Below are 24,495 nucleotides of genomic sequence, written 5' to 3' on the forward strand. Positions count from 1 at the left end.
TTCCTTTATTTTAGAGGGAGGGGCAATAACTTAATTAATTTTCACTAAGTGCCTTGAGGGCCATTGATGTTATTGAAATGTGCAAATTAATACATTATTTATTTTTAATTTATCATAAGTATTTGTTAATTATAAAGCTCTAGCTGGGAGAAAAACTTGCCATGCATCTGAAAGTGAGTACTTTACCCCAAATAATTTCTTATGTTCTAATAAGAATGTATTGGAAGAAATTTCATCAATAATGGAAGATCCAATTACTGGTCTTCTGGATTAAGGCATTCTTTTATTGCAAGATTTTAATGCTAGAATGGGAAGTTCAAATATTGCCAATGAAATCTCAGACTAATTAAATGATTATAGCCTTAAGGAAAGGGCAACCAACACTCCACTTGCAGTCCTCCCAATGATAGCCTCTATCTGCGAAGAACAGATGGGTGCATATACCTTATTTCAAATGAAAAAAAAAAATGTAAGGAGCTGTTTGAAAAATCAGTTCAACTTTGGAATAAAAAAGGAATGACATTATTTCTTTATGAAGCCTTTTTCACCTTTCTGCTGCAGGAATGGCTTTATGGTTTTATTGAAGAATGCAATGGTAGACCGAACCAAATGAATTGTGTGGGCCTTCACTTACTCAGATGTTCACATGTGGCACAGAAGTAACAGTGACGATAATTATCACTACTGCTTTGTGAGCGCATACTATGTGCCAGATACTCCTCCACGCTTGTCCTACCCTATTTTTACAGATAAGGAAACTGAGGCACTGAGGTTAATAACTCAGGAAATAGGTGGCAGAGTAGGGGGTGGGGGGCTGTTTCATGACTTCCCCTCTTAATCACTCACTGTTAACAATGCTCTAGATTTTTATTCTCTGTTATCCTAATCACCTCCCTGTAGGGAAACAACAGCAGTCTGCAGCCATAGGGCAGGAGCAGGAATCCAAGACTGAGTCAGAGAAACGGAGGTCCATATCCAAACAATCGTTTAGGAAGGACTTTCTGTTTTGTAATATGCTGACATGGGACTTGCTACCTAGAAGCTGGGAGTAGTGGTTTCTCAGTGTGTTAAGGATCTGTTCTATAATGGCACCTGTTGACCCAGACAGTAGCTTTCATGCCACCTGTTCCATGCCTGTGGGAGAAAGAGTGGCACAACCCCTTTAAATCTTTAGTCTTGTGTGTGTCCATTCTCTCTATAATACTGCGGTTTTCTGGATGACAGGGAATGGTGGCTATGTCTAAGGATTGGTGGGACCAAAAGACAAGATCCTGAAATTTCCCTCTACTCTTTGTGGGGAAAGCTTCTGGGCCTCAGTGAAGCCAATCCTTCCTTCATTTGGGAACAGATGAATCTTCGAAAGTACTTTAACATCTTTTAAAGCCAATGTCAGTGAGGTATCTCTTTGAGGCTTTTATTTTCAGGAAAAATTTGGCACATGGAACTTCCAGCATATTTGTATTACACCACCTTGAGAATAATGTTCACCATGTAAGATCCCTCTTAACATTCTAGATAACTGTAGTGTCATTTGTTTAAAGAAGTTTGTATATATCAAGTTCATGTTTCTGACAGAAAGACACGTTTATCTGGATCGCAGAGAATGTGGTCACTGGATATAGAAGTCAGAAGTTAAAATAATAAAGCTTTGCTAATAAAGTTTGAAGGAAGATTTATTCCTTGGCATTCGCAAGTAAGTGAGGTTGGCCTGGAAATCATTCACTGAAGAGTCATATTAAGATTAGTTCTGTAGATGCTCAAAATGGAACAAGTAAATGCTCAAATTTGGACAGAGTTCCCCCACTCTGAGACTGATAACATATGGTATTCATAGATCACTCTCTCAGATAATTGTTTAAAATCAACCACGGCCAGTATCACATCGACTACAGAAGAAAATATAAGGAGTCATCATATTTGGGGATGACTGCAATGGGCCAGGGTAACTGAGGTTTTGAATTTGATTAATCACTTTATACTACCCTTTCAGAGAGACCTCTACTTTTAATGGGAGCCTAGAAAAAAATGTAATTCGTGCCACTGGTTAGGCTAAAAATAGGCAGTGAGTCTTCCCATTCTAAAAGCTATAGAATTTCCTAGGTAGTGTCAACCTACATTTGAATGGGCGAGGGTAAGAATAAGGGAAGAGGAACTGAATGTGACCATTTATTGCACTCCATACAATCTTTGCATGGTAGGGTACTTTATTCCAAGTGTTTTGTTGGAATTTGGTGCTGATAACCATCAACTGACATAATAATCCTTCCCACAACCAGTAATATAACCTTGAGCTTCTGTCGGAAGCCCTGGGACACCTAAAGGAGATGTGAGACCCTGCTCAAGTCCCACGTCAGAGTCTCCTTTCACTTGGAAAATCAGTTCAGTGCCCCCTGGGAGTCCTTGCAAAGACTCTCCTGATTTCAGATGTTCCTCTCTCGTATCAGTCTGCCCCTGCTACATCCTGTTGACTCCCCAGGAATAAATGTAAACACTTTTTCCAAGCCTCAAAACCCTTGAGCCCACATTTACAACCTAGAACTCATCACTTTTTGCTTTTAATTTTACTACATACTACATCCAGTAAAGCTAGGTGTAATTGTGGCCAACATCAGTTGGTACTTCTGATTTGTGGCTTCTGTTTATTTTTGTAGGGTGAATTAATTGCTGACTCTATTAATCCTGCAAAATCCATGAATCCTTAATGTTCAGTTTGCTTAGAATGAGTAACAATGTATTTGTTTCTCCTCAAATATGACTTCTTGCTGAGCTGCTTTTAGATAGTGTGCCTTATATCTTAGATGATTTATTCACTTTCATGTTCTCTAGAATTTATTGCTAAAGGTTGACGTGAATACTTACAGTTTGGGCTCTAATATAATCTCCTGAATGGCAATTAATAAATAAAAGATGGTTACTACTGTTGACAGAGGAACTAAGCTTTCTCAGATAATGTTCTTCATCTTCTTGTTTTCACCAAACTTCATGTCAGACTTCCCCAGGGCTTGATGGTGTAAAATATTTCCTGTAAACTCCAAAGCTTTTACTGTTGCTTCAATACCCCAAACCTCTATGTTGCCTTTTGTTTTCTTGTCAAAAATGATCTTATCCAATTTCTGTTTCTTCAACTTACCTTCCTTCCTGAGAATATTAGAAATATGCCTCTTTCTGGATTTAGTAGTAACATGTTCTCAGTATTTATGACTCACAAGTAGCATCTGAAATTTGTTCCTGAAATTTCTGGTACTTTTTTTTTTCACTTGATCTCATCTCTGTTGGGTTGATTAAAGATACACTGTTGCCTGTAAAATGCAGTGTTTGTTGTCATCATGTATATTGTTCAAGGTGCAAAATCGCCTCCTGTAAGCTAACGGCGAAACTGTAAAAACAACATCTGGTCTTTGTGTTTGCCTGCTTGACTAATCTTATCCGGGCAAATCTAGACTAATGCTCTTATTCTAGAGATGAGGACTCTGTGGGCCAGTGTCAGTAGCTTGACTCTAATCAAGTAGAAGGCAGAGGCCAAGTGTATCTGTAGGCAGTACAGAGCAGAAATGCTGAAGTTAGACTGCCTGAGGACAATTCCCAGTTCTGACGCATATGGAGTGTGTAACTTTATACCAGTCATTTCACTTCTCTGGGCATGAGTTTCCTCATCTGTAAAATGGGAAAGCAGCGCTACTCTAAGGACCGTAGTGAGGTAATGCAGGTAAAGCACTTAGAACAGGACTAAGCATGCTGTGCAATTAGCTATTAGAATTATTGTCATCATTCTGATTACTTATAACATATTCAGAACATATGCAAAAGAGTGTATTATTATGTAGCTCTGTGTGTGTGCGTGTGTGCATTAGGCCTTTGCTGCACTGCAGTATTCCTTGTTTTGCTTAACACTGGGTTAAACTGGCAGCAGCGTTCATGGTAGCGGCCATAGGAGAAGCAAAAATAGTGATGATAGTAAGAAAAGACTGTGTGGCTTATTGAGCCCTACTCTGTTTTAGGCATTGAGTTAGGTACTTTTATGTACCTAATCCTTAAAGCATTCTCCATCTGCATCTATTGAAATACTGCAAAGTAGTTCATTCCCAGAAATGCAAATGTAGCCTCTGTGTGGTAATAATGTTCATAACTGGAGAGGATCATGAGCTTTAGCCCTGGTGGAAAAGGGCCCTGATAGAATTCCTTCCATCTTTAAAATAATCTTTGTGCTGCTGGTATTTAGATAGCCTAATCCTGCCGTAGACCACCAGAAGCCTGGCTGTGGCTGGGGATGGAGGTCACGGCATGAGTGAAAGGGGGCAGGTATGCAGGGAGAGCCAGTGTAAATGAAAAATATTGTATATCGGAAAACAAGCTACTAAAATTCACTTAGTTTTTTTTTTCTTTTTGGACTTATATATTATATTTAAATATTACTTCTTTTCTAGATACCCAAATAGAAAGACAATTTGGAACAATAAGCATTGACACAGACAAGTTGTTTTCTTTCTTGCTTTGCTTTATTTATTTATTGACTAAATAAATTGCCTTCATGATGCATTAATAGCCACTAGAGTAAAGTGTTTAATCACAAAAATTACAATCACTTCAATGCTCTTTGATTTCCTTGCAGTATATTACTCAATAATCATAAAAATAGTGGTGGAAATAATAAAAGCTAGAATGTAGGGAACATTTGGGATGTGTACTGTGAGAAGCGCTCGTCATCTCAGATGCCCTGCGTGTGTGTGTGTGTGTGTGTGTGTGTGTGTGCACATATACACACAGTCTCATACATATAGTCTCCAGATACTGCTGGAATCTTTCAAACTCATATATATCTGTGTATGTCTGCATATATGCACATATGCACATTTATTTAATATATATCATTGTGTTAAATCTCACCACAACTTTATAGAAAAGGAAAGTAAGGCTCCAAGAACTCAAACCACTTGTTCCAAGTCACAAAAAAGTTGGCACACCTGGGGTTTAAGCCCCAACCCTACGTACTCAACACCCCCTTTTGTAAGATGCTCAAACAAATATTTTTGGAACAACAGACTTTCCCACTACGCCACACTGTCTCATTTGGGAAAGGGTGACTTTTTGCCTTTTCTTTTCCAGAATCTCCGAGCAAAGATTTCGGTCCAACTCTGGGGTTGAAAAAGTCCAGTTCCTTGGAGAGTCTACAGACCGCGGTCGCTGAGGTCAGGAAGAATGAACTTCCCTTCCACAGACCCCGGCCACACATGGTTCGTGGCCGTGGCTGCAATGAGAGCTTCAGAGCAGCCATTGACAAATCCTACGATGGACCCGAAGAGTTAGAAGCTGGTAGGACAAAATGCTTCCTTCCCGGGTTTCGGCATCTCAGTATTATCCACGAATCATGGGCAAGAATGTATGCTTAACTACGAAGAAAAATGATTTAGGGATCACAATTATATTTTTGATATTAAAAGTAATTCATTTTCCTGATGTGTTTTGCCCTTTGGCTTAACGAACATGGAATTGGGTAACACAATATGCAATTTATTTGACAGTGCAAATATGCTAAAGAAATGTTCTCCTTCACCTTCTTACAAGGACCAACTGTCATTTATCCTTAGGGTAGGAGCAGTAAGTATGCATTTCTTGACATTCTTATTGAAGTCATTAGAAGCAGCATCAACCTGAGGACTGACTGCATTAATTGGGCAGAAGCAGTTAGGTTACATTTGTGCTCAGAAACCTCTCCTGGAAATACACTCACCCTGTTTGTTTCCCAGCATATGGGCTTTCTGAGCCAATCATGGTTAACAAGCTGGCTTTCAGAGATATTAGTGTTTTACCACATATCAGACCTTTCATACCACCGGCCAAACCACCAATTGGTCCCCACTCCCAACATCAAACCTTGCTCGAAGTAACCAGATTTCGGCAGTTGTCTCTTCAAAGGATACACGTAGCCACGTGGAAGGGTAGAACTCTGGAAGGCCTTATTCATTCTTCTGCATTTTACATTTGAACTTTTCTTGATATACTAACGGAAAGTGCCCCTGACCACGTGTATTGATTTTTCTCTCCGTACAGACGGTCTGTCTGATAAGAGCTCTCGCTCCGGCCAAGGAGCTCTGAATTGTGAAGCTGCCCCTCAGGGGAGCTCTGAGCTAGAGGACGTGGAAAATAAAGCCAGGAAAATCAAAAAACCAAAAGAGAAGGAGAAGAAGAAGGAAAAAGGCAAAATGAAAGTCAAGGAGAAAAAGCTGAAAGAGGAAAACGGAGATCCTGAAAGGAAAATAAAGAAGAAAGGATTTGGTGCCATGCTGAGGTATGGACTTGCTGTGAAAGCACCACAGGATTCTCTTGCTTTCTGGCTTCTCCTGGTGAGATCGCTCATCTGTGTGCACCCAGGAAAAAGTCAGGCTTTCCCTCCTTTTTAGCCAAATGGGAAAAATCTGAATTGCGAATGTGCTTGTTCCTTTTCTGCAGAAGCAGAAGGAGCCTTCTTGGGTGGCTCCGGAAGCTCGTGGTGATGGCAGGAGGCTGTTACAAATTTGTTGTGAAAGGAAGGCTAATGCCTGGTAGAGATACAGGCAGTGCCCGCGGTCCTTGGTACCAAAGCGTTATGCGGGTAAATTGAACGCCTCTTCCATCCGTACAGGGAAAGCAAGAGGCGAGGAAGTCCCCAGCTGCTGCCTCTACAACACCTGCTCGGTGTTAGAGAACACAGGGTACTGAACCGCCCTCACCTGCCGCGTAGTGGTAGGTGTGTGCGTGGCCGGGCCTGTGGGTGCATCGGCTCTGAGCCATGGAAGCCCTGTGGTCAGTGGACATGTCACTGGATCTGAAGTCAGATGAGCCTGTTCTTGGTCCGTGACCCTCCTCACACAAGCCGCTGGGCTTCACATGTCGCCCTGAGTCTTACTGTGTTCCTTTTCACAGTGAGGCCAGCATACACGCTCTCCCAACTCAGCGGGGCTGGGGCACGAGATTCCATATGCAGCCAGCCTGTCCAACGGGCATGGCTCAGCAGGGCACAGTCAGAAAAGCACTTTGTCTGTTCTCCTACAGCTGCTCCCAGATCTGCTTTGTTGACACTGACAGAGTGTCCACAATTTGATGACGTCACTCCAACTGATGGCTTTCTGGTCGCTTTGGAGATTAAAACTGCCTCTGCGTCAGGGTCTAAAATGCCAGTCTAATGTTCTCGAAACTTCCTTGAGACCCTGCCCCTCAAGCCTCAACCCCAAGGAGGGGCCCCACGATGTGGTGGTAGATTCCACCTTCTCCTGCTTCTCAGTCTCTGGACCCAGCAGGGAGGGAAGGACCTTATTAAAATAGTGGTGGAGTTGTACTCAAACAGGTGTCTGGATCTGGCATAATCTGCTGACGGGAGCCTTTGTGGGCTATTTTTGTAGATTTTTCAGGAGTTCCTTATTGCCGCTACCTAGGAGATACATTTCCCACTGACCTGAGACCCTCTGGCCCTTCATCTCTGACCTCACACAGCACACCCGGAGGTCTCCTTCCCCCCACCCCTGGCGGAGAGACTGTGGTGGTGGCAGTTCGAGATGGCTGTAGCCTAACCCTCCTTCTGCAGCATCCACTTGGCTCGCTGGAATTGCTGAGCTCTTGCCCCCCCCCCCCAAAAGATAGAAACACAGCCTCTTCTCGTTGCTCCCCTCTCTCCTCATCCTGCCGTAGGGATGCCCCAACCAGCCTGGCACGTTCAGACTTCTCTATGGCAGAGCCGAGCCCCATTTTGTGCCTCCCTAGCTCGACAGCCACGTCCCAAACCCTTGCAAGCTCTCATGCATGGGGAAGGGAGCGGGTCAGTAAATGTTTGCAGGTCTCAAGCAAACAGGTAGGAAGGGGGATTTCAGTCTCCTCTACAGCCTTCACATTCTCTCAGGGGTGTTCTTGCAGCCTTCTTATTTATTTTATTGGGGGTTGTGAGGGGGAGACACCCCTTTGCATTACTTTCTGTATTCCTGTAATTCTCCATCACAGAAAATCCCTCTCTCAGGGTCTACTTTTCCATGGGCTAAAGGTGAGAGGTGAGAGGTGATGCTGGCTACTTCTTATTAAGCCCCTAGGAGATGTCTCTGTCAAGAATGCTGGGTGGCATTTGTCATCAGATGTTTTCAGTTTGGGATTTTTCAACTGAAATTTCAGACAGAAACGCAAGTTCTGTTCCATGTCTGTTATTCATATATAACACATGAACATAAATATAATCTGTTATTATATATATATATAAATATGGAAAGAGAGAGAGAGAGAGATCTTGAAATTGCAACGTCACATTTAGGCAATGCAGATAATACTGACACGGGGGGACAAATTTCTCAGTAGGCATTGGTTTGTTTTTCCTGGTGGTCTCTATAGACTCTGTCTTTCCAGTTGACATTTTGAATGTTAAACTTGCCCTTTTTCCAGGTAATTATTATGATTGCCAGAATTTGAGGGCTATGCTTTAAGCATCCTGATAATAATGACACACACAATACAAATATATAGAGAGAATTGCCTTTGAATTTATTTATGGAGCTCAGAGGTTAACAGTGCAGGCTCTGCATGGGGAATGCTAAATTCAGTCCCGGCCTTTCTACTTCTCTTTCTAGGTAGCATTGGGCACATTATTTAATCTCTGTGCCTCAGTTTCCTCATCTGAAAAATGAGAATTAGAATATACCATTATGATGAGAATTATATTGGTTTGGTTACACGTAACATGCTTAGAATGGCACCTGGCAAGACATACACATTCAATAAATGTTAATTATTGTGGTAAGCAGAATAATGGCCACCTAAAGATGTCCATGTCCCAAACCCTAATACCTGTGAATGTTATGTTGCATGACAAAGGCAAATCACGATGCAGATGGAATTAAGGTTGCTGATCAGCTGACCTTAAGATAAAGGTGCTTATCCTGGATTTCCCCCAATGGCCCACGGTGATTACATGGAGCCTTAAAAGTAGAAGATGTGGCTATGGAAGGAAGGCACAGAGGAATGCAACATTGCTGGCTTTGATTTGGAGGGAGGTGGCCATGAGCCACGGAATGAGGGCAGCCTCTAGAAGTTGGGAAGGACAGAGGAGTGGATTCTCTCTGGAAAGCCTCCAGAAAGGAACGTAGCCTGCCAAATCCTTAATTTCAGCCCATTTCTATTGTTTCAGCCACTAAGTTCATAGAAATTCTTTTTACAGCATCAATAGAAAACTAATACAGTTGTTATAATTACTATTACTACTTCTACAATATCGTACTCATTTATAAGGAAACAATTTCCTCTTTAATCTAAGGTGTTAAAAAAAACGTAACGATTTAACTAAAGTAGGCTATACATATAAAGACTGTTCGAACTTCACATATCCCATTTTCTAGAATATTCCTAAATCAAGCCTTAGCTCTGTGTTTCATTTCAGATGCTTTGATTTGGCACGTTCAGGCCCCGTTGCCCATAATTCAGAGACAGCTATTCTTTGTGTTGCCCGATAGACGCCATATTGGCCTGTGCTGGAAATCACAGGCCCTAGATCCTTTCGACATCTAGCAACTCCGCTTTGTTTCCTTCTCCTGTTTTAGCAAAATTAAGATCTGAAAGGTGGTGTTTGATTTTATCTCCAGTGTAAAAATAGCAACTGTTTTCCATAGCCTTTTGCGTCTGAGTTTGCGAGCATATTGGAGTTGCTGCTACATGCACACTTTCAACAGCAAAGAACACAAAAGCTGTTACCATTAGCCAACAGATTTTGCTTGAATTCTCATCTGTTGCTCAGATGCTATTGACTTAGTTTCTTTCTTATTTAAAAAAGATTGATCGCTTTAAGCTTCCCTAGGAGTTGGGTGTGTGGTTTAAATATGTATTATTTTTTCCATTATCTGCGTTCGCAGCCACTCTCCCGACATGGAGCTTTAACGTAGGATGTTGCCCCTGTGCTGTGCACAGTGGCACCTGGCCGAGGGCACGAGTGGGGACCGAAATGGCCTCCCTCCCTTCACCAAACCATGCGCCATGAAGGAGCGAATGTGTTAGCAGTGGCTTTGCTCTCGCTTGTAAAAAGCTAAGTGTTGTGTGCTTTTCTGATATCAGCTGGTCCGTTTGTGTTAATGATATGTAGTCGTATGGTTTAGCTCGTTAGTTAATTTGACCTCCTCCTGATCCTTTTGAAAAACTTACGGGGATCTCATTAATTCATACCTTTCAATGTGTGGTCTGGTTCCAGTATGCTTTGCTGATTTCAGAATTACCTCCTCGTAGATTCAACTGTGGCTCTTACACAGGCCATGAATTATGATGGCAAACTATGCAGATCAAGAACCTACCCACTTTCCTAGTTTCTCCGAATCCTGTTTACCTGCTGTTGAAAGAGAACGTTAGGGGATCGAGGCGCTTCAATTTTTTCATCATGTGTCTGGCTTCCTTAGGGCATTGTACTCTTCATGGCAATACCCGCTACCATGCCTATGGCTCCTTACAGCTCCTTGCAATCTGAGGCTCAGACCCCCTCAGTACACAAGCCAAATGCTGTCAGCCCCAGGCTGCTTTCCTGGGCTCTAGCAGATATTTTCTAAGCATTGAAGAGAAATATCCTTTAGCTAACAAAATCTTGCCCTGTCTAGAGTGGAAAGCCTAGCGTTCAGTCCCTGATTTCTTAATTATTTAATAGCCTCGTGGATCTTTACGTTCCTTAAACTGAATTCTGTCCCAGATCTGTATTTAAAATCCACTCCTTTATATCATACTTGCTGTTGTTTCCTTTTGATAGTATAGGCCACTCACTTCAAAGACCTTTGAATTATCAACTTGTGCTGGACCCTGAACGGAAAACTTTGACCTCGATCAAGTACCTTTTCTATACCCTTTGTGCCATTTGGTACCAGAAGGAAGCGTGCCTAGTAAACTCCTTGTTGACTTTGCTTTGATTAGCAAATAACAAAGTGCTAAACCTGCCAATAGAAAACGTCACCTCTGTTTCAAAAATTTGTTTGCCCATAGTCATTTGATTAATAATGTATATTGAATGCTTACTCTTTGCCAAGCGCATTCATAATGACTCTTCATTTATTCCACATTATCTATCAAAGGCTTATTTTGCATCAGGCACTGTTCTAGTCACTAGGCATACACCAATGAAGTCCTTGCTTTTATGGTGTTCTTTGGGTTTTTTGTTTTGTTTTGGTTTGGTTTTTGTTTTTTTTTTTTTTTTTTTGGTTTTAATGAAGGAAAACTCAAAGACTTTTGAATGTCTTACAGTGAGTGTAAAACCAAACAAGCAAAATATCACATAAACATGTAAATTACTTGTAGCAATGGATTTCCCAGGGAGAGGTGAGACATTTGGCTGGGATGGATACCTCTGGGACAAAGCACTACCTTGTCAACTTGAGGGAATCAATAGTCAATTTATTTGGTGCTGAACAAGACAGCCAGGCTGTGGCTCCTGCGTAATTTGCATTCCAGTGACGAGGAGAGAATAAACAAGTAACTCAAAATAATTGAGATTATTTCAGACTGTAGCAGGTGTTATGAAGAAGGTAAAGTCAGAAGGGATGGGGTCATCTCCCCCATAGTAACTAACTGCCTAACAGGCTGTGTATCTGCCCAGGCTCCACTTAATTTCAGCAGATTTGTTATCAGAACCTAGCATGCTGTGGTCCTAAAGCCAAATCACTTTATGCCTGCTCTTTTTTTTTTCTTTTTCAGCATACGAATATGAGGTTATTTTTAAACCAACCTCACATAAAGCTATAACAAAACGCTAACCCAAACTGTGTCTATTTTAGTACATAAAGGCCTATTACACCTGAAGTAAACATTCTGAAGACATGTGGGCTGTAATCTAAATGGTGGTCTTGATTTGTAGCTGGCTGTGTCAGTGCTATTCCTCCTAGCCCATCAGTTGGATATTCTTTTTTTTTTTATTTTTTAAGTAGGCTCCATGCCTAATGTGGGGCTTGAACTTACAACCCCGAGATTAAAGGTCACATGCTCTACTGACTGAGCCAGCCAGGTGCCCAGTTGGATATTCTTTGTTTCTTAACTCAGGTAAGGTAGGTATACCCCAGTGATACGCTGGCTCAGTTTCTACGTAGAAAAGACTAAATTATGAATCCTAATGACAGAGGAATTTTTTTTTAATCTAGAGGCATCAGCTTTTTATTTCTAACCTTTGGGAATGCTAAAACGTCTATGTTTCATTGGTTTTATACTAATATACTCTTTTATTGAAACTAGGGCAACTCTACATAAGGGCATCTTACTGTGGATTGTTTTAAAAGGAGCGCCTTCTGGGGCACCTGGGTAGTTGATTTGGTTAAGTATCTGACTCTTGATTTTGGCTCAGTCATAGTGTCATGGTTTGTGAGATCAAGCCCTGAGTTAGCTTCTGCACTGACAGGGAGGAACCTTCTTGGGATTCTTTCTTTCCCTCTCTTTCTGTCCCTCCCCTGCCTGCACACATGTGTGCTCTTGGTCTCTCTCAAAATAAGTAAATAAACATGAAAAAAAATAAAAAATAAAAGGAACACTTCTGTGCGCGCGCGCACACACACACACACACACACACACACACACACACCCCTTCCTCCATCACCACAAACAACACAGACATCATCACCATTAATTAATACTTAACCTAGTTAAAAACCTTTTCATTACAGCCTCTGTGGCCTTCATTAATCCCTTTGAGTCTCAGTCTACTCAGCAGCGCATGGGACAGTAACACACCTTCTCCAAGTTGTTGTGAAATTGAAGTTAATTGATGTAGGCAAATCTGTCACTGTAGCGCCTGACTTGGTAGGCTTTACTTTTTGTCTTCCTGCGTGGCCTTAGCCAGCCATCAGATTCTGCCTTTGACTTGGAGCCCATTGAATTTCTGTTTCATTTTTTTCCCTCTAATTGCTATTGGGTCATGCTAATTTTTCTTCAGACTGTACAATTTTGTTTAATAAACTATAAGAAGTAATGACATAGCTAAAATCATTCAGTCATTTCTATCTTATAAGCTTTGGGTCACTCCTTTCTAAATATAACTTGAACTGTTTTCAAAGGTCATCTAATTATTTGGTGGTATTGAATACGAATAGAAAATGGACTCAGATGGATAAACAGGATTTTTTTCTTTTGTATTTTTTTCCTTCATGTATTTTATTTCAGACCAGAGTGTATGGATGGGTTTTGGACTTGATATTCTCAGTGCATGGCTCATAGTTATTTCATTGAGTTGCCTTGGAAGTTGTCTTATAATACATTACCCATAAAGATACATTTTGACTTGATTTTTAAATTAGGTTAGATAGAGACTGAATACTTAAATCTCCAGGGAGCATGACATCTGTCATACATTTTTCCTCTTTACCTTGATCCCATAACGGCTGTTATAGGTCTCATGTACAATAAATGTAATGTGGCTGTGCCTGTCATTACCTCTTTCTAGATAGTGGTTGTAAAATGTCTGGGTATCCCTTCAACTTTATGGGTATGAAGGGTAACCTATCTAATGTAGCCAGGCCAATGAAATTTTAACAGTCATTTCCCCAAAGGCAAAAAGGCCAACAACAAGCTGGAGATAAGGTGCTTTGCTTCATGAAGTAGAGGCCAGTTTGAAACATGAAATTTCAGATGAAACATGAAAGCCAAAGCAGGTCAAACTTCTTCATTCAGCTGCAAGCTGTATACAGAAATACATTGAAAACAGAGAACCTTACAGGATCAGGGCGAAATGGCTACATGTATTGAGCGTGAGAGAAATATATGCCTGGCAAAGAAATACATTTGCATGTCAAAGGATACTTACAGGTACAACCATCCATCCTTTTTCATGGCTCACTACGATTGAGTGAAAAAGGAATAGAAGCTGAAATACATTGAAATTTTATTAGGCTTCTTTTTTGTCTTTTTGGTAACTGCATTTTCTCACCTCACAATGCATCTTAAATTATTTACTTTCTCTTTCATAATATGAACCACGAATATTTTGTTTCTTCATTTTACTAATTTGCCAATTTTCCTTTGAGCTAAGTGCCCTAGCAATTTTAATTTTTCATTCAAGTTAGGAAGAGAAATGACCCTCCCCCCCCCCTTTTTTTTTCATTATTACTATCACAGGCCTGGGCTCAGAATGCTACATTTTATGACCAGCAGTGTTGAGCCCGTAATGGAATTGCAAAGTAGAGAGTGTAATATACCGATATTGACTGCCATTAAACCCAGTGGTGTGATAGCTGATAATATTTATATATTTATGTATTATACATCCTAGCTTTTGTTCATTTGCAACTAAGCACCAGAGAGGAAAATTAGCATGACAATAGGAATAGATTGCAAACAGAAGAACGTAAAGAAGTGGAAGGAGAGCCTCTGGGAATAGGGCAAGTGATAGAAAATGATGAAGATAGAGGCAAGTATGGTAACTAAAAAGTATAGATTAAATTTGGATCAAACAAATTTAGGGTGGTGTGGCCAACATTTATTTCTTAAGTCAAAGAAGACCCAGAGACGGATGGGCTGAGTGCATAGACAAATGAGCCACTGCAGTGCCCCACGCACAGAGTTTATTTGGTGTCTGACTTTAGTAATTTTTTTCAGCTGTCACGCATGCCTGCAAATGTTTGTTTATCACTCTGTTTTCTTTCAGTATATGTTCATAGAGCAGCGAGGGGCATAGATGGAGTTAATTAGTATAAAAATGTATGGGTAGCTTGTTTTCAAAATCATTTTAAAAGCTGATTGCTGTTCATCTCCTTTTCTTCCTACCAAATGTAATCTCGATTCCTCCGTCGCTCTGTTTATGACTGTCCAAAGCAAGACGATTTTCTCGTATTTTTCATAATAACAAATGATCACACAGAGTGTCAACCAAAAGGCTTATTTGTGTAATTAGGGTTCTCTTCTTCTCTTAATATGCGTGCACAACTCCCATTAACGGTAATGTGAATTATGAAAGAGCACCGAAGAAAAATAGACCCCTTTATCTCATTACTTTTCTTGGATAATGAGGTTTAGATTTGTTAACAGATCAGAACAAAAGTCCAGTGGAAAAAAGAAAGATGTCGGCTTAACTTTTAAAGAAATTGATATGCTAAAGAGAACTTTCACAGGTGCTAAAGTGGAAGATACACATTAATAAATAAACTTCATTAGCATTTAAGGTGAAATATAATCATTTAAAATGCTGGATTAATAAAATGCAAAGGATTTCCTAATGGACCTATTTGCATACTCGTATTAAATAACTAATAAAACATATTAACAGCAAGTTTACTCATATATATAAACACTTACAAGTTCCTAGTTGTGACTGCATTTGCCTAATTTGCTTTGTAGCATGTCCAGCACAATGTCGTGTCCTTGTGCAATGTTTACTTAATACTATTAGATAATGACATGTATAGATTTAATAATTTGCTTGAGGGAAAAATGAAATTAGTTCTTTGTTTAGCACCTTTTATCTGAGAACTTCAATGTAATTTGCTAGCATCCATCTTTAAGATGCATGGGAGATGAGGGTGGCAAATAGTAGCTTTACTTCGCAGGTAATAAAGAATGAGACATTGAGAAGTGAATCTGCCTGCCGAGAGCCAGATTTGAACTGATAATAATACCCAGACCCCTCTTAATCGTTGCTGCTATTGTATTAGCGTCTAAAAATGCATTGACACCAGCCATAATTCTGTATCTACTTTCATACACCCTGTAGAACCCATACTTTTTTTTTTATTTTTGCTATTTGTTGGATTTTCCTGTCTTAAGCCGACCTATGAAGGAGCAATTTAACAATATGAGATGGTTTGTAATTAAGGGAAAAGGCTTGAATCTTTGGCATAATAACCACATAAGCCAGAGTCTTCCCAGAACAATTACAGACAGATAGAGGAGATACACAAATTGAAAAATGGATAAGAGATACACAAATATTATTGGATTGCACATCTAGGACTATTATCTCAACCATGCTAAATAATATCTAACAGGATTTTGGAGGCAATCCAATTTTGCTTCTCCAGCTAGCTGCTGATCATTTCTGCATGGCGGCCTTGCCTCAACCTCAGCTTCAACATGGCTGAAATCTCATGCATCATCCACCCATCTGAGTCACCAGCTCATCCCGACGTTCCTGATTCTGTAGGAGGCACTGCCAGGAATCCCGTGCCATCCGAGAGCCCACTGTCTTGCCAGCAACCCTGCTGATGTGTGCAAAAGACTCTCTTCCGTCTCAGCCTCCACCTCCATCATCATTCGCTAACCGTGGTCTTTGTCTTCTATAATGAGGTTGTTTCAACAAACTCCTAACTGCCTGCTTTCTTCCTTTCTTCATTCCAGTTCATCCTAGGCATAGCTAATGGTCATGTATTCATTTGGTGATCAAATATTTAATGAAAACCTTCTCCACTAAAATGCACTGTAGCTTAGTGGCAAGAAACAGATCCTCTGGAGCCAAATCTACTTAGGTTCAAACTCCAGCTACATTTCTCTTTAGCTGTTGGTCCTTCGGCACCTGCTTAACTACTCTGTGCTTAGTTTCCTCTTCTGTAAAATTGGAATAATAATAGCATCTACTTCATAGAATTGCTTTGAGAGTGAATTAGGTGATATATGAAAAACGCCCGGCCCATAAAATGTTCTTAAAATAGAACCAGTTCTGCTCTAGGAGCCAAGAGGTTCCCAATTACCTAGTAGTTCTCAAAATCCAACTGTCCTCTGGAGACTCTACAGAGCTGGTTACAATTAAAGATCCCTGGACCTTACGTCAGAGGTCTAGGATGAGGCCTGGGTGTCTCGGATGATTCTGATGCAGCCAGTCCTGGGAGCCCCCATATGGGAGCTGTCAGCTCCAAAGTTCAAATTGTTTAGGCTGGCATTCAATACCCTCTATATTCATCCTAATTTATTTTTCTATCATTGTTTTCAACTGTTCCTTTGTGCAAACTCACCACTCTAACGGATTACCCAAAACGAGCTTTGCGAAACCCTAAGATAGCACCTCCTCCCTCCCTTTCTCTCTCTCAGTCCTGCTTTCTCTCTCTGAAGCCCACCTTAAGCCCCATCACCTTTCTGAATCCTTCTTTGAACTGCATGTCTCTTTTTCTCATCAAAACTCCTATGCCCCCTATCTTCTTATTTTGGACTTCCCATAGGCAGGCTTGGGTTTTAGTTCAGGTTTTTACATCTTTGTCTCCTGTCCTCAGTGCGATCAGAAATTCCTCTAAATAAAGTGGCTCCCTCACAACACTTTTCACAGTGTTGGCCCTTACTGAGTTTTTGCTGTCTAACGGCATGATGGTGTGCTAATTAGAATAGACTTATTTGGATGTTAATGTGTTGTGCCCTTCAGTCATTCTAGATAATAGTACTGAAAATAATGAAAACAGCGGAAGTGGTTCAAAAAGAAGAAAGAGGGTGAACTGCATTGGGAGTTAATTATTTTTTTTAATTTCTGTTTGAAGAAAAGGTTGAAGGATGAGTTAAGTGGTAATAGTAACCAGCTGTTCTCCATCTCCACTGAGGACAGGGCTAGAGAAAATGGGCCAAAATCACTATCAGAAAAAAAAAATGAGGTTAGATATAAAAAAGAAGACAGTTGTTAAGCACTGGAATGAGGTTTCTGAACAGGTTGTAGAATTGACCTCCCTGAAGTACTTTAAAATTAAAAATGATAAATATCCATCTAAAACGATATGAAAAAAATTGCCAATCGGTTTATTACTTGATTATCTATTAAGTGCTACCCTGGGGAAACCCAGAAAAAAATATACAGCATGAACCTTTTGCTTAGACTCACTGTCTAATTAAGATGACCCATAAATACGAAATTATTAGCAATTAAAATGGGATTTAAAATTAAGAGCCATTTTGTGAGATTATAACCATAATTGTAGTTGGAATTCAGGTGTATACCCTCTCTACTTCTTCGCCCCTAAGAAACCTACCCTGGGCTTTTTTTAAATACATGGATTTTTATATCTATTTCCAAGCTGCTTTTCTAGGTTGAGTGGAGCGATCCCAAATCTTTTCTGAAATAATTTATTCAATACTTTTAAGCAAGTACCTGGTAAGTATACAACAAGCATGTTGTAAGCATGCAGCCAGCCTTTTCTTTTTGTTCCCCTGACATCTTTCGTTCATTCAAAAAATATTGACGGACTGTCTTATAAGTGACAGTCTCAGTGCTCAGTTTGGAGAGAACACAGTCAACAAGTCAGATGTCTTCTCCTGGTACCTGCGATCTTTCCTTAAAGGGTGGTAGGGCACAGAAGTTCTAATAGTAAAGTAACATACAATGTGTTAAGCTCCTTTTAAATAAGCAGAGCTTCCATGGATCCCATAAAAGTATGGTCAGACCATTTGCAGTGTACTTGGTAAAAATACTGAAAGTGAGATGCCCAAACCTACTTGTACAATTACCTTCTTGAATGGCAGTTTGTCTTTGCCTGGGAGATACACACCTTCTGTACCCTTGCAGTGTGTGCATAAGTTGTCATTGTGATCGTCAACTGCTTGGCCATTGGCTGATAATGCTTATAGCGCAGATGGGTCTATAGACTAAAACTGGTAAGGGCTGGCAATCTGAAAAGTCAGTTTAACAAAGTGAAATGGCACGGAATTGAGGGAGGTGGCTCAAGACTACTACATGTAACTTGCCAAAACAGAAGACCTCATTCGAGGCAAAGTGGAAAATTTGGCCTTTAAACATATTCATACTCGGTGTGTCCATTGGTCTGTTTTAGAATAGTGAGCTCATCCCAGATTGATCACCAAAAACCCCTGGAAACTGTTCAGTTTTAAGCAAGCCTGTCTGCATTTTCCATTTTATCCACTGCCCCTCCCTACCTTTTGTTTATATGCCCCCTAGTCATAAAAATTCATTGAAAAATAAAACAAAAATAAAAACTAATTTTGTTTGTAATACCACAAACCAAAAGAAGTATACTACAAATTAAAAAAAAAAAAAAACAACATATGAAAGAATGAAAGCTCTGAGAGAAAAGTTGAGTGAACTCTTCTATTATCTTAATTTTTTGTGCTTACCTTAGCCTGAGCGGCCATCTCTTCTCTTAAGGCTTTCTTGGTATCTGAAAAAGCCCTCTAACTCCGGGAATCAAAGCAGAAAGGTCTCAGCAAAGAATGACTAAAAGCAGCACCCCACTTGCCGACAAAAGAATCCTTAAAAATATTATATAAATTCAAAACTGAAGAAAGAGCGAGCTGAAGGGCACCTCGACCAAAAATAATGGTTGTAACTATGATTGCAGACAAAATCACCGGTGAACAGTAAAAACCCTAATTTTAGGGCTTTCGGTAGTAGTTCCTCCCATCGATAGGCTTCTTCTCCCCCAGGGACTATAATTTTCCACTTTAAATTTGAACTCTAGTCAATGTATAGTAGAAAATCAATAGCATAGATTTGTTCTGCTTTCCTTTTGCCTCTTGGAATTTTCAAAGTATATGAAGGAACAGCTTTTATGATGAAGATGGACTGTAAAATGAAAGGAGTGGCTTTGACCAATTCCCTAGAACTTTGACCCAAACACTCTGTACCAGCCTCCCCGGCCCATCTCCTCCATTTCTCTCATGCCTCTGTCATTTCCCCTGTGTAGGGCATTTGATGTCTACATTGATATGATTACTGAAACACTTTTGTAAAGACCCTTTGACAGGTTAATTGGAACTTGCTATCAGAACATTTTTCCTATTTATCCTACCTTCTTCCCTTCATCTGGTTTTACTGTTTTCAATTACAGCTTCCTCCTCTATACTGTGATGCGAGGAGAGGGAAGTAGAGGGAGAAATTCACACACACACACACACACACACACACACACACACACACCAAGAGTAATCCAAAAACCGAGGCATTTAACACTCATTTAAATAATAGTGCTTTCATTGTTAAAAATAAGCAAAGATGCCAAGGAATGTCCCTACAAATGCAGATGCGGGGACAGATGTGGGGACGTGATAGGCCTTTCTTGTCCTTTTCTTTTTTTAAAAAAGGTTACATTATTTTGTTTAAATATTGATTTACTTAAATATTTATTTATTTTTAAATTAAATTATTTATTTAAATAATTTTGAGAGAGAGAGAGAGAGCGCGCGCGCATATGAGCTGGGGGTGGGGCAGAGAGTAAGGGAGAGAGAATCCCAAGCAGGTCCTGCATTCTCAGCATGGAGCCAGACGTGGCGCTTCATCCGACAAACCCAAACCGTGAGATCATGACCTGAGCCAAAATCGAGAGTCACATACTTAACCAACTGAGCCACCCAGATGCCCCCATTCTCAGTCCTTCTAACTCCAGCTCACCCAGCATCTTCTTAGCCCCATATGCTCAGGCCACATAGAAAAGTCATTGGCCAAGCCTGATTCCTCAAGACTTGTGTTAGAGTTGTCCTGGATCATCTTGATATTTTCCACTGAGTTTACACTACCTTGAGTATAAGATCCATGTCTTATAAATTTTTGTGTTCTTCTTAGTGTCTCTGTCTTTGCTTCATTTTTCTTCCCTCTACCTTCCCCTCATATCTCCTCATAAACATAACCCAATTTTCAGGTTTCTCCTGGTCCTGCTGGTCTCTTGAACCAAACACAGAGTTGGGCTGACTTTCAGGCATCTCTCTCCTGACGCTGGTCAGCTTTGTATAAACACCTTCCACATCTTAGCATCTGGTAGTCCAAGCACAGTCCCATGCAGACCTCAGCTTGAACCATGTTGTCTTAGACTAGAGCACTGGTATAGTGGAACTTGCCTATTTCTGATGGGTCATGCCTGGAATACTCATTCCTGGCTGCATCTCCAGCCCCGTGTCTTTCTTACAGGATAGTTTTCCTTGAACCCTGTGGATCATACCTTTCAAGAATTCATTTGCCATTTATTTTCCTCACCACCATGGGCTGTGCTGCTAATGGAATATGCTCAAGTGCACCACTTCTAGCCTAGCTGGCTGACCTCTCTAGGTCATCCTCTTTGTTTTTATGTAATTCCTGCAGCCATTATCCATCATGGCTAGTGGGACTCTAACTCCTTTCCGCAGTGATCCTGAGGTGTTAGGCGTTTCTGACAGCATATTTGCTATTGCTCACTGCCTTGCCCACAGTATGCATTCCACAATGGATCACTGAAATAATTCTTGATTCCAGGAAATCCCTTCTAGAAATAGTAACTGTCAGTTTCTAGTAGGCATTTCCATAGGCTGATGTGGTTCTTAAATAACAATTGATGTTTTTATTCTTCTAGTTTTTTTTTTTTTTATCCAAAGTATTCATTTTGTAAAACTCAAGTATTGTAAAAGAGAGAAACAAGTTTATTGAATACTGGAATCTCTAACAGAAGGAACTCTCTTAATTTTGGAAATACAGGTTACAAGCTAGTGATAAGCTCTGCTGTTTAGTTCTGCATTTTTAGTGTTAAACTTTAAATCTGTCTATCATGTTTTATTCCATAAGAGATGTATCAGCATAAAGAGAAATAGTGGTAGGTTATAGGATGTAATAGAAATTCTAATAGACTGTTTAACAATAATATGGCAGGCAGATTCCATTTTAATCAGTATTGTCATTAACAACTGTCAATAGAGAGGGTAAGATGTTCTTGTCTTTGTGAATTATGATTTATGGCTGGCATAGCAGTCACACGGAAGTATATTTATTTTACAATGCAGAGACATTGATTAAATGCACATGGCATCTCAAATACAGTTGACATTTTAAGTCAAAATTATTACAGACACACAGCCATTCATTTAAGCTGTTGCTTTAAAAATGTGTCTCAACTGATTGTTAATGGAAGAAAGTCTAGCTGGGCCAATATTTCAATAAGTTGATCCTTTATTTTACTGGTGTAATAGCGTGGGGGGAAGTTTAGCTCCTTTGAGCAGTCCTGTCATTTTGCTATATCTGGTGGGTGGACCACCAGATGAAAATAGTCCTTTATGTATATATACCCTGGGGTTCTAGATTGTTCAGAAGGCATTCTCTTATTAGGATAAAATCCAGTTTGGGTTCTCTTTCCACTATTCTCCCTACTTTCTCTGAAAATCTTGCATTCTACAGACCCACCAACCTGCTTAAGAAGTAGGTCTTAAATAATTGATGGCAGCTGTGGCTGAAACATTACTATCATTTAGGGATGATGGTTTTTGTAATGTATATTGCTACATGTTGCCAATGGACCAGTGGCTTTAAACAGCGTAAGTGTTTGGGTTATTGATTGTTGATTTACAAGACAGAGGCCAATAGTAATTACGTCTGAGAGCATACTTATATACCATGTCTATAAATTCTTTGATCTGGTTTCTCATTTATGTCTTTTTAACCTCAGAACTTAGAATTTTTTTTTAATTTTGTTACAAGATAATTTTAGACTCACATTAAAATGACCAAAACAGTACAAAGAATTTTTGTATACCTTTCACCCAGACTCCTCAGATGTTCACATTTTGCCACATTAGCACTAGCATTTTCTCCCTCTCTTTTTCTTTCTCTTCTTACGGATGTAAATACAGATACAGGTGTCCATTCCTTTTTATTTCTGATTAACGTGTATCTGCAAACCTGATATCCCTTTATCCTTAAACTTGCTCTAAAGCTACTAGCATTGCCTCATTGTATAGTTTTTATCCTGTAGTTGAGAAGAGTAAACAGGGGGCCTCAGTTCAGCCTCAACTCAGTAAATTTAGAAATTAGAAAATGAGGGAGGTGGTGATTTCAAGTATGATTACAAGTCAAGAAAGCCAGTATGCATTATTCTTTTATTTTTGTGGACTGTGTGATCATCATCTAATTTAAAAACCTGAATTAAGTCAGTGTTGGCTTGTGGTAAATGAGTACACATTTCCAAGAGTGAGATGTGTTTCTTTGGTAGTTAATGAAACTACAAAAGTAAGACCTCTGCAAAGAGGTGCAAATGTCTCATCCCCGGGAGGAGTCCTCATTAACCATTGAATTTAGCACAATGTGCTTGAACAAGATGGTAAATAGGAAAATATCCTGCTGATTATTATTAAAATTGTGCTACAGAAGGATTGTTAGAAATCAGATACTCTTTTTTCTCAGACTTCTTATCCTTTCCATTTTGCTGCAAGTGATTTATTGATAAGACTGGAGGGGGAGCTGGGGAAGCAATACCAGTCTCTGATCACTTAGTGCTTTTCTTAAAGTATCTGTGCATTTGAACACATGTTGAAGACAAAAAACGCACAAAGATAAATGTAACATGATAGCTATAGTGGAGTTAAATTTATCCATGAAATTTATAATTGGCCTAACCAGGAAGGAGGATTTGGAGAAATAGGGTGTATCCTGCCAGTCTTTTTAGTAACATTTGGGATGCTTTACGTTGGAGAGGCCACGCCGATGGTTCTGACGTTAGTCAAGCTCCTGTGTCTTTGGAGAGAAGAGGAGGAGCTATAATAAAGGTTATATAAGTAACATAAGTGCAGTAATGTAAGTAATATTACTTATACGTAATATGAGGGGAGGTACAGTGTATATGATATGTTATAGTAGAATAGAATATGCAATATAGATGTAGCTAGTGGAGGGGGTAAGACAACACATCTGTTGAGAATCAGTACTTAAATAAAAAAAAACCCAATTCCCTGAACATTCAGTTCAGCTTTTACAGAAAATAAAGCAGTACCATCTGAGTGCGTTCCTCATCATAGGCCTGACCCTAAGTTACACGAATGCAGCGGTAACAGTCCTCCTATGCACATGACCACATGTTGCCAAATTGATTCTGGATAAGGCGAAAACAGTAAGAAATACCGTAAACACGCTGCAGAATCCTTTTCTTCTTTCTGCACGTCAGGATTTAATTAGTCAGAGCCGCTGAAATCTACTCTGTTCTTCTTGTCAGCTGAGTATGTCTTTGAATGTCTGTGCACCAGGTATCTCCCATGTACAAGATAATACAACTTTATGAAGCACTTCGAAACTTTAAGCCAAAAGGTAGCTTGTCGTATGTGTTGGTAAATCATTATTAACATCTCTTTTTAACTTTTTAAAAATTAAATCGGTAGGTAGCGTTATGAATATTTTGTGAACATTAGTATGTCAGCATTTTTTTTTACTCTATAAATTAACTATATTCTGTCAAGGCTAATGGTAAAAAAAAATTCTAGAAAGTAAATCTTAATTTTTCCATTCGCATTGAGAATCCACATACAATGACATGGTATTTGTAAAGTATATGTATACATATAAAGTATATAGAATTAAACATCTAAGGCACAGACCTGGGCTGTCTAAAAATTGTGTGCAAAATTTGGACTGTGAGTGAGAATGCATATTTTTATGGAGAATGGGTTTTTCATTTCCTTCTAATTCTCAAAGGGTTCTCGAAAGAAGTTAAGAACCATTTCATAATGAAATCCAGCCTCTGCAAGGCCAGCCATGTTCTCCGCCTGACAAGTGGCTGATTTCTTATTTCTACTCTCAGAGCCTTTTCACTAATATATTCAACATTCAGCCTCGATAGATACAATAGCTGTCATTGGAGTACGAATGTAACTCTGTGGAAGGAATAATGGAGT

The 24,495-nt window shown here is 39.8% G+C and overlaps 1 protein-coding gene across 1 annotated transcript in view; it reads left to right on the forward strand.

Annotated features, from left to right (window-relative positions):
- Positions 1 to 24,495, forward strand: part of PARD3B (par-3 family cell polarity regulator beta) — a 1,003,697-nt gene that overhangs the window by 703,279 nt on the left and 275,923 nt on the right. The window contains exons 17-18 of the mRNA XM_042995147.1: positions 5,104 to 5,310; positions 6,049 to 6,286. Of these exons, the coding sequence (XP_042851081.1) occupies positions 5,104 to 5,310; positions 6,049 to 6,286 (445 nt within the window). The remainder of the gene's footprint in view (positions 1 to 5,103; positions 5,311 to 6,048; positions 6,287 to 24,495) is intronic.

This window comes from Panthera tigris, chromosome C1 (assembly GCF_018350195.1).
Source record: "Panthera tigris isolate Pti1 chromosome C1, P.tigris_Pti1_mat1.1, whole genome shotgun sequence".
In the NCBI taxonomy this organism is placed as follows: domain Eukaryota; kingdom Metazoa; phylum Chordata; class Mammalia; order Carnivora; family Felidae; genus Panthera; species Panthera tigris.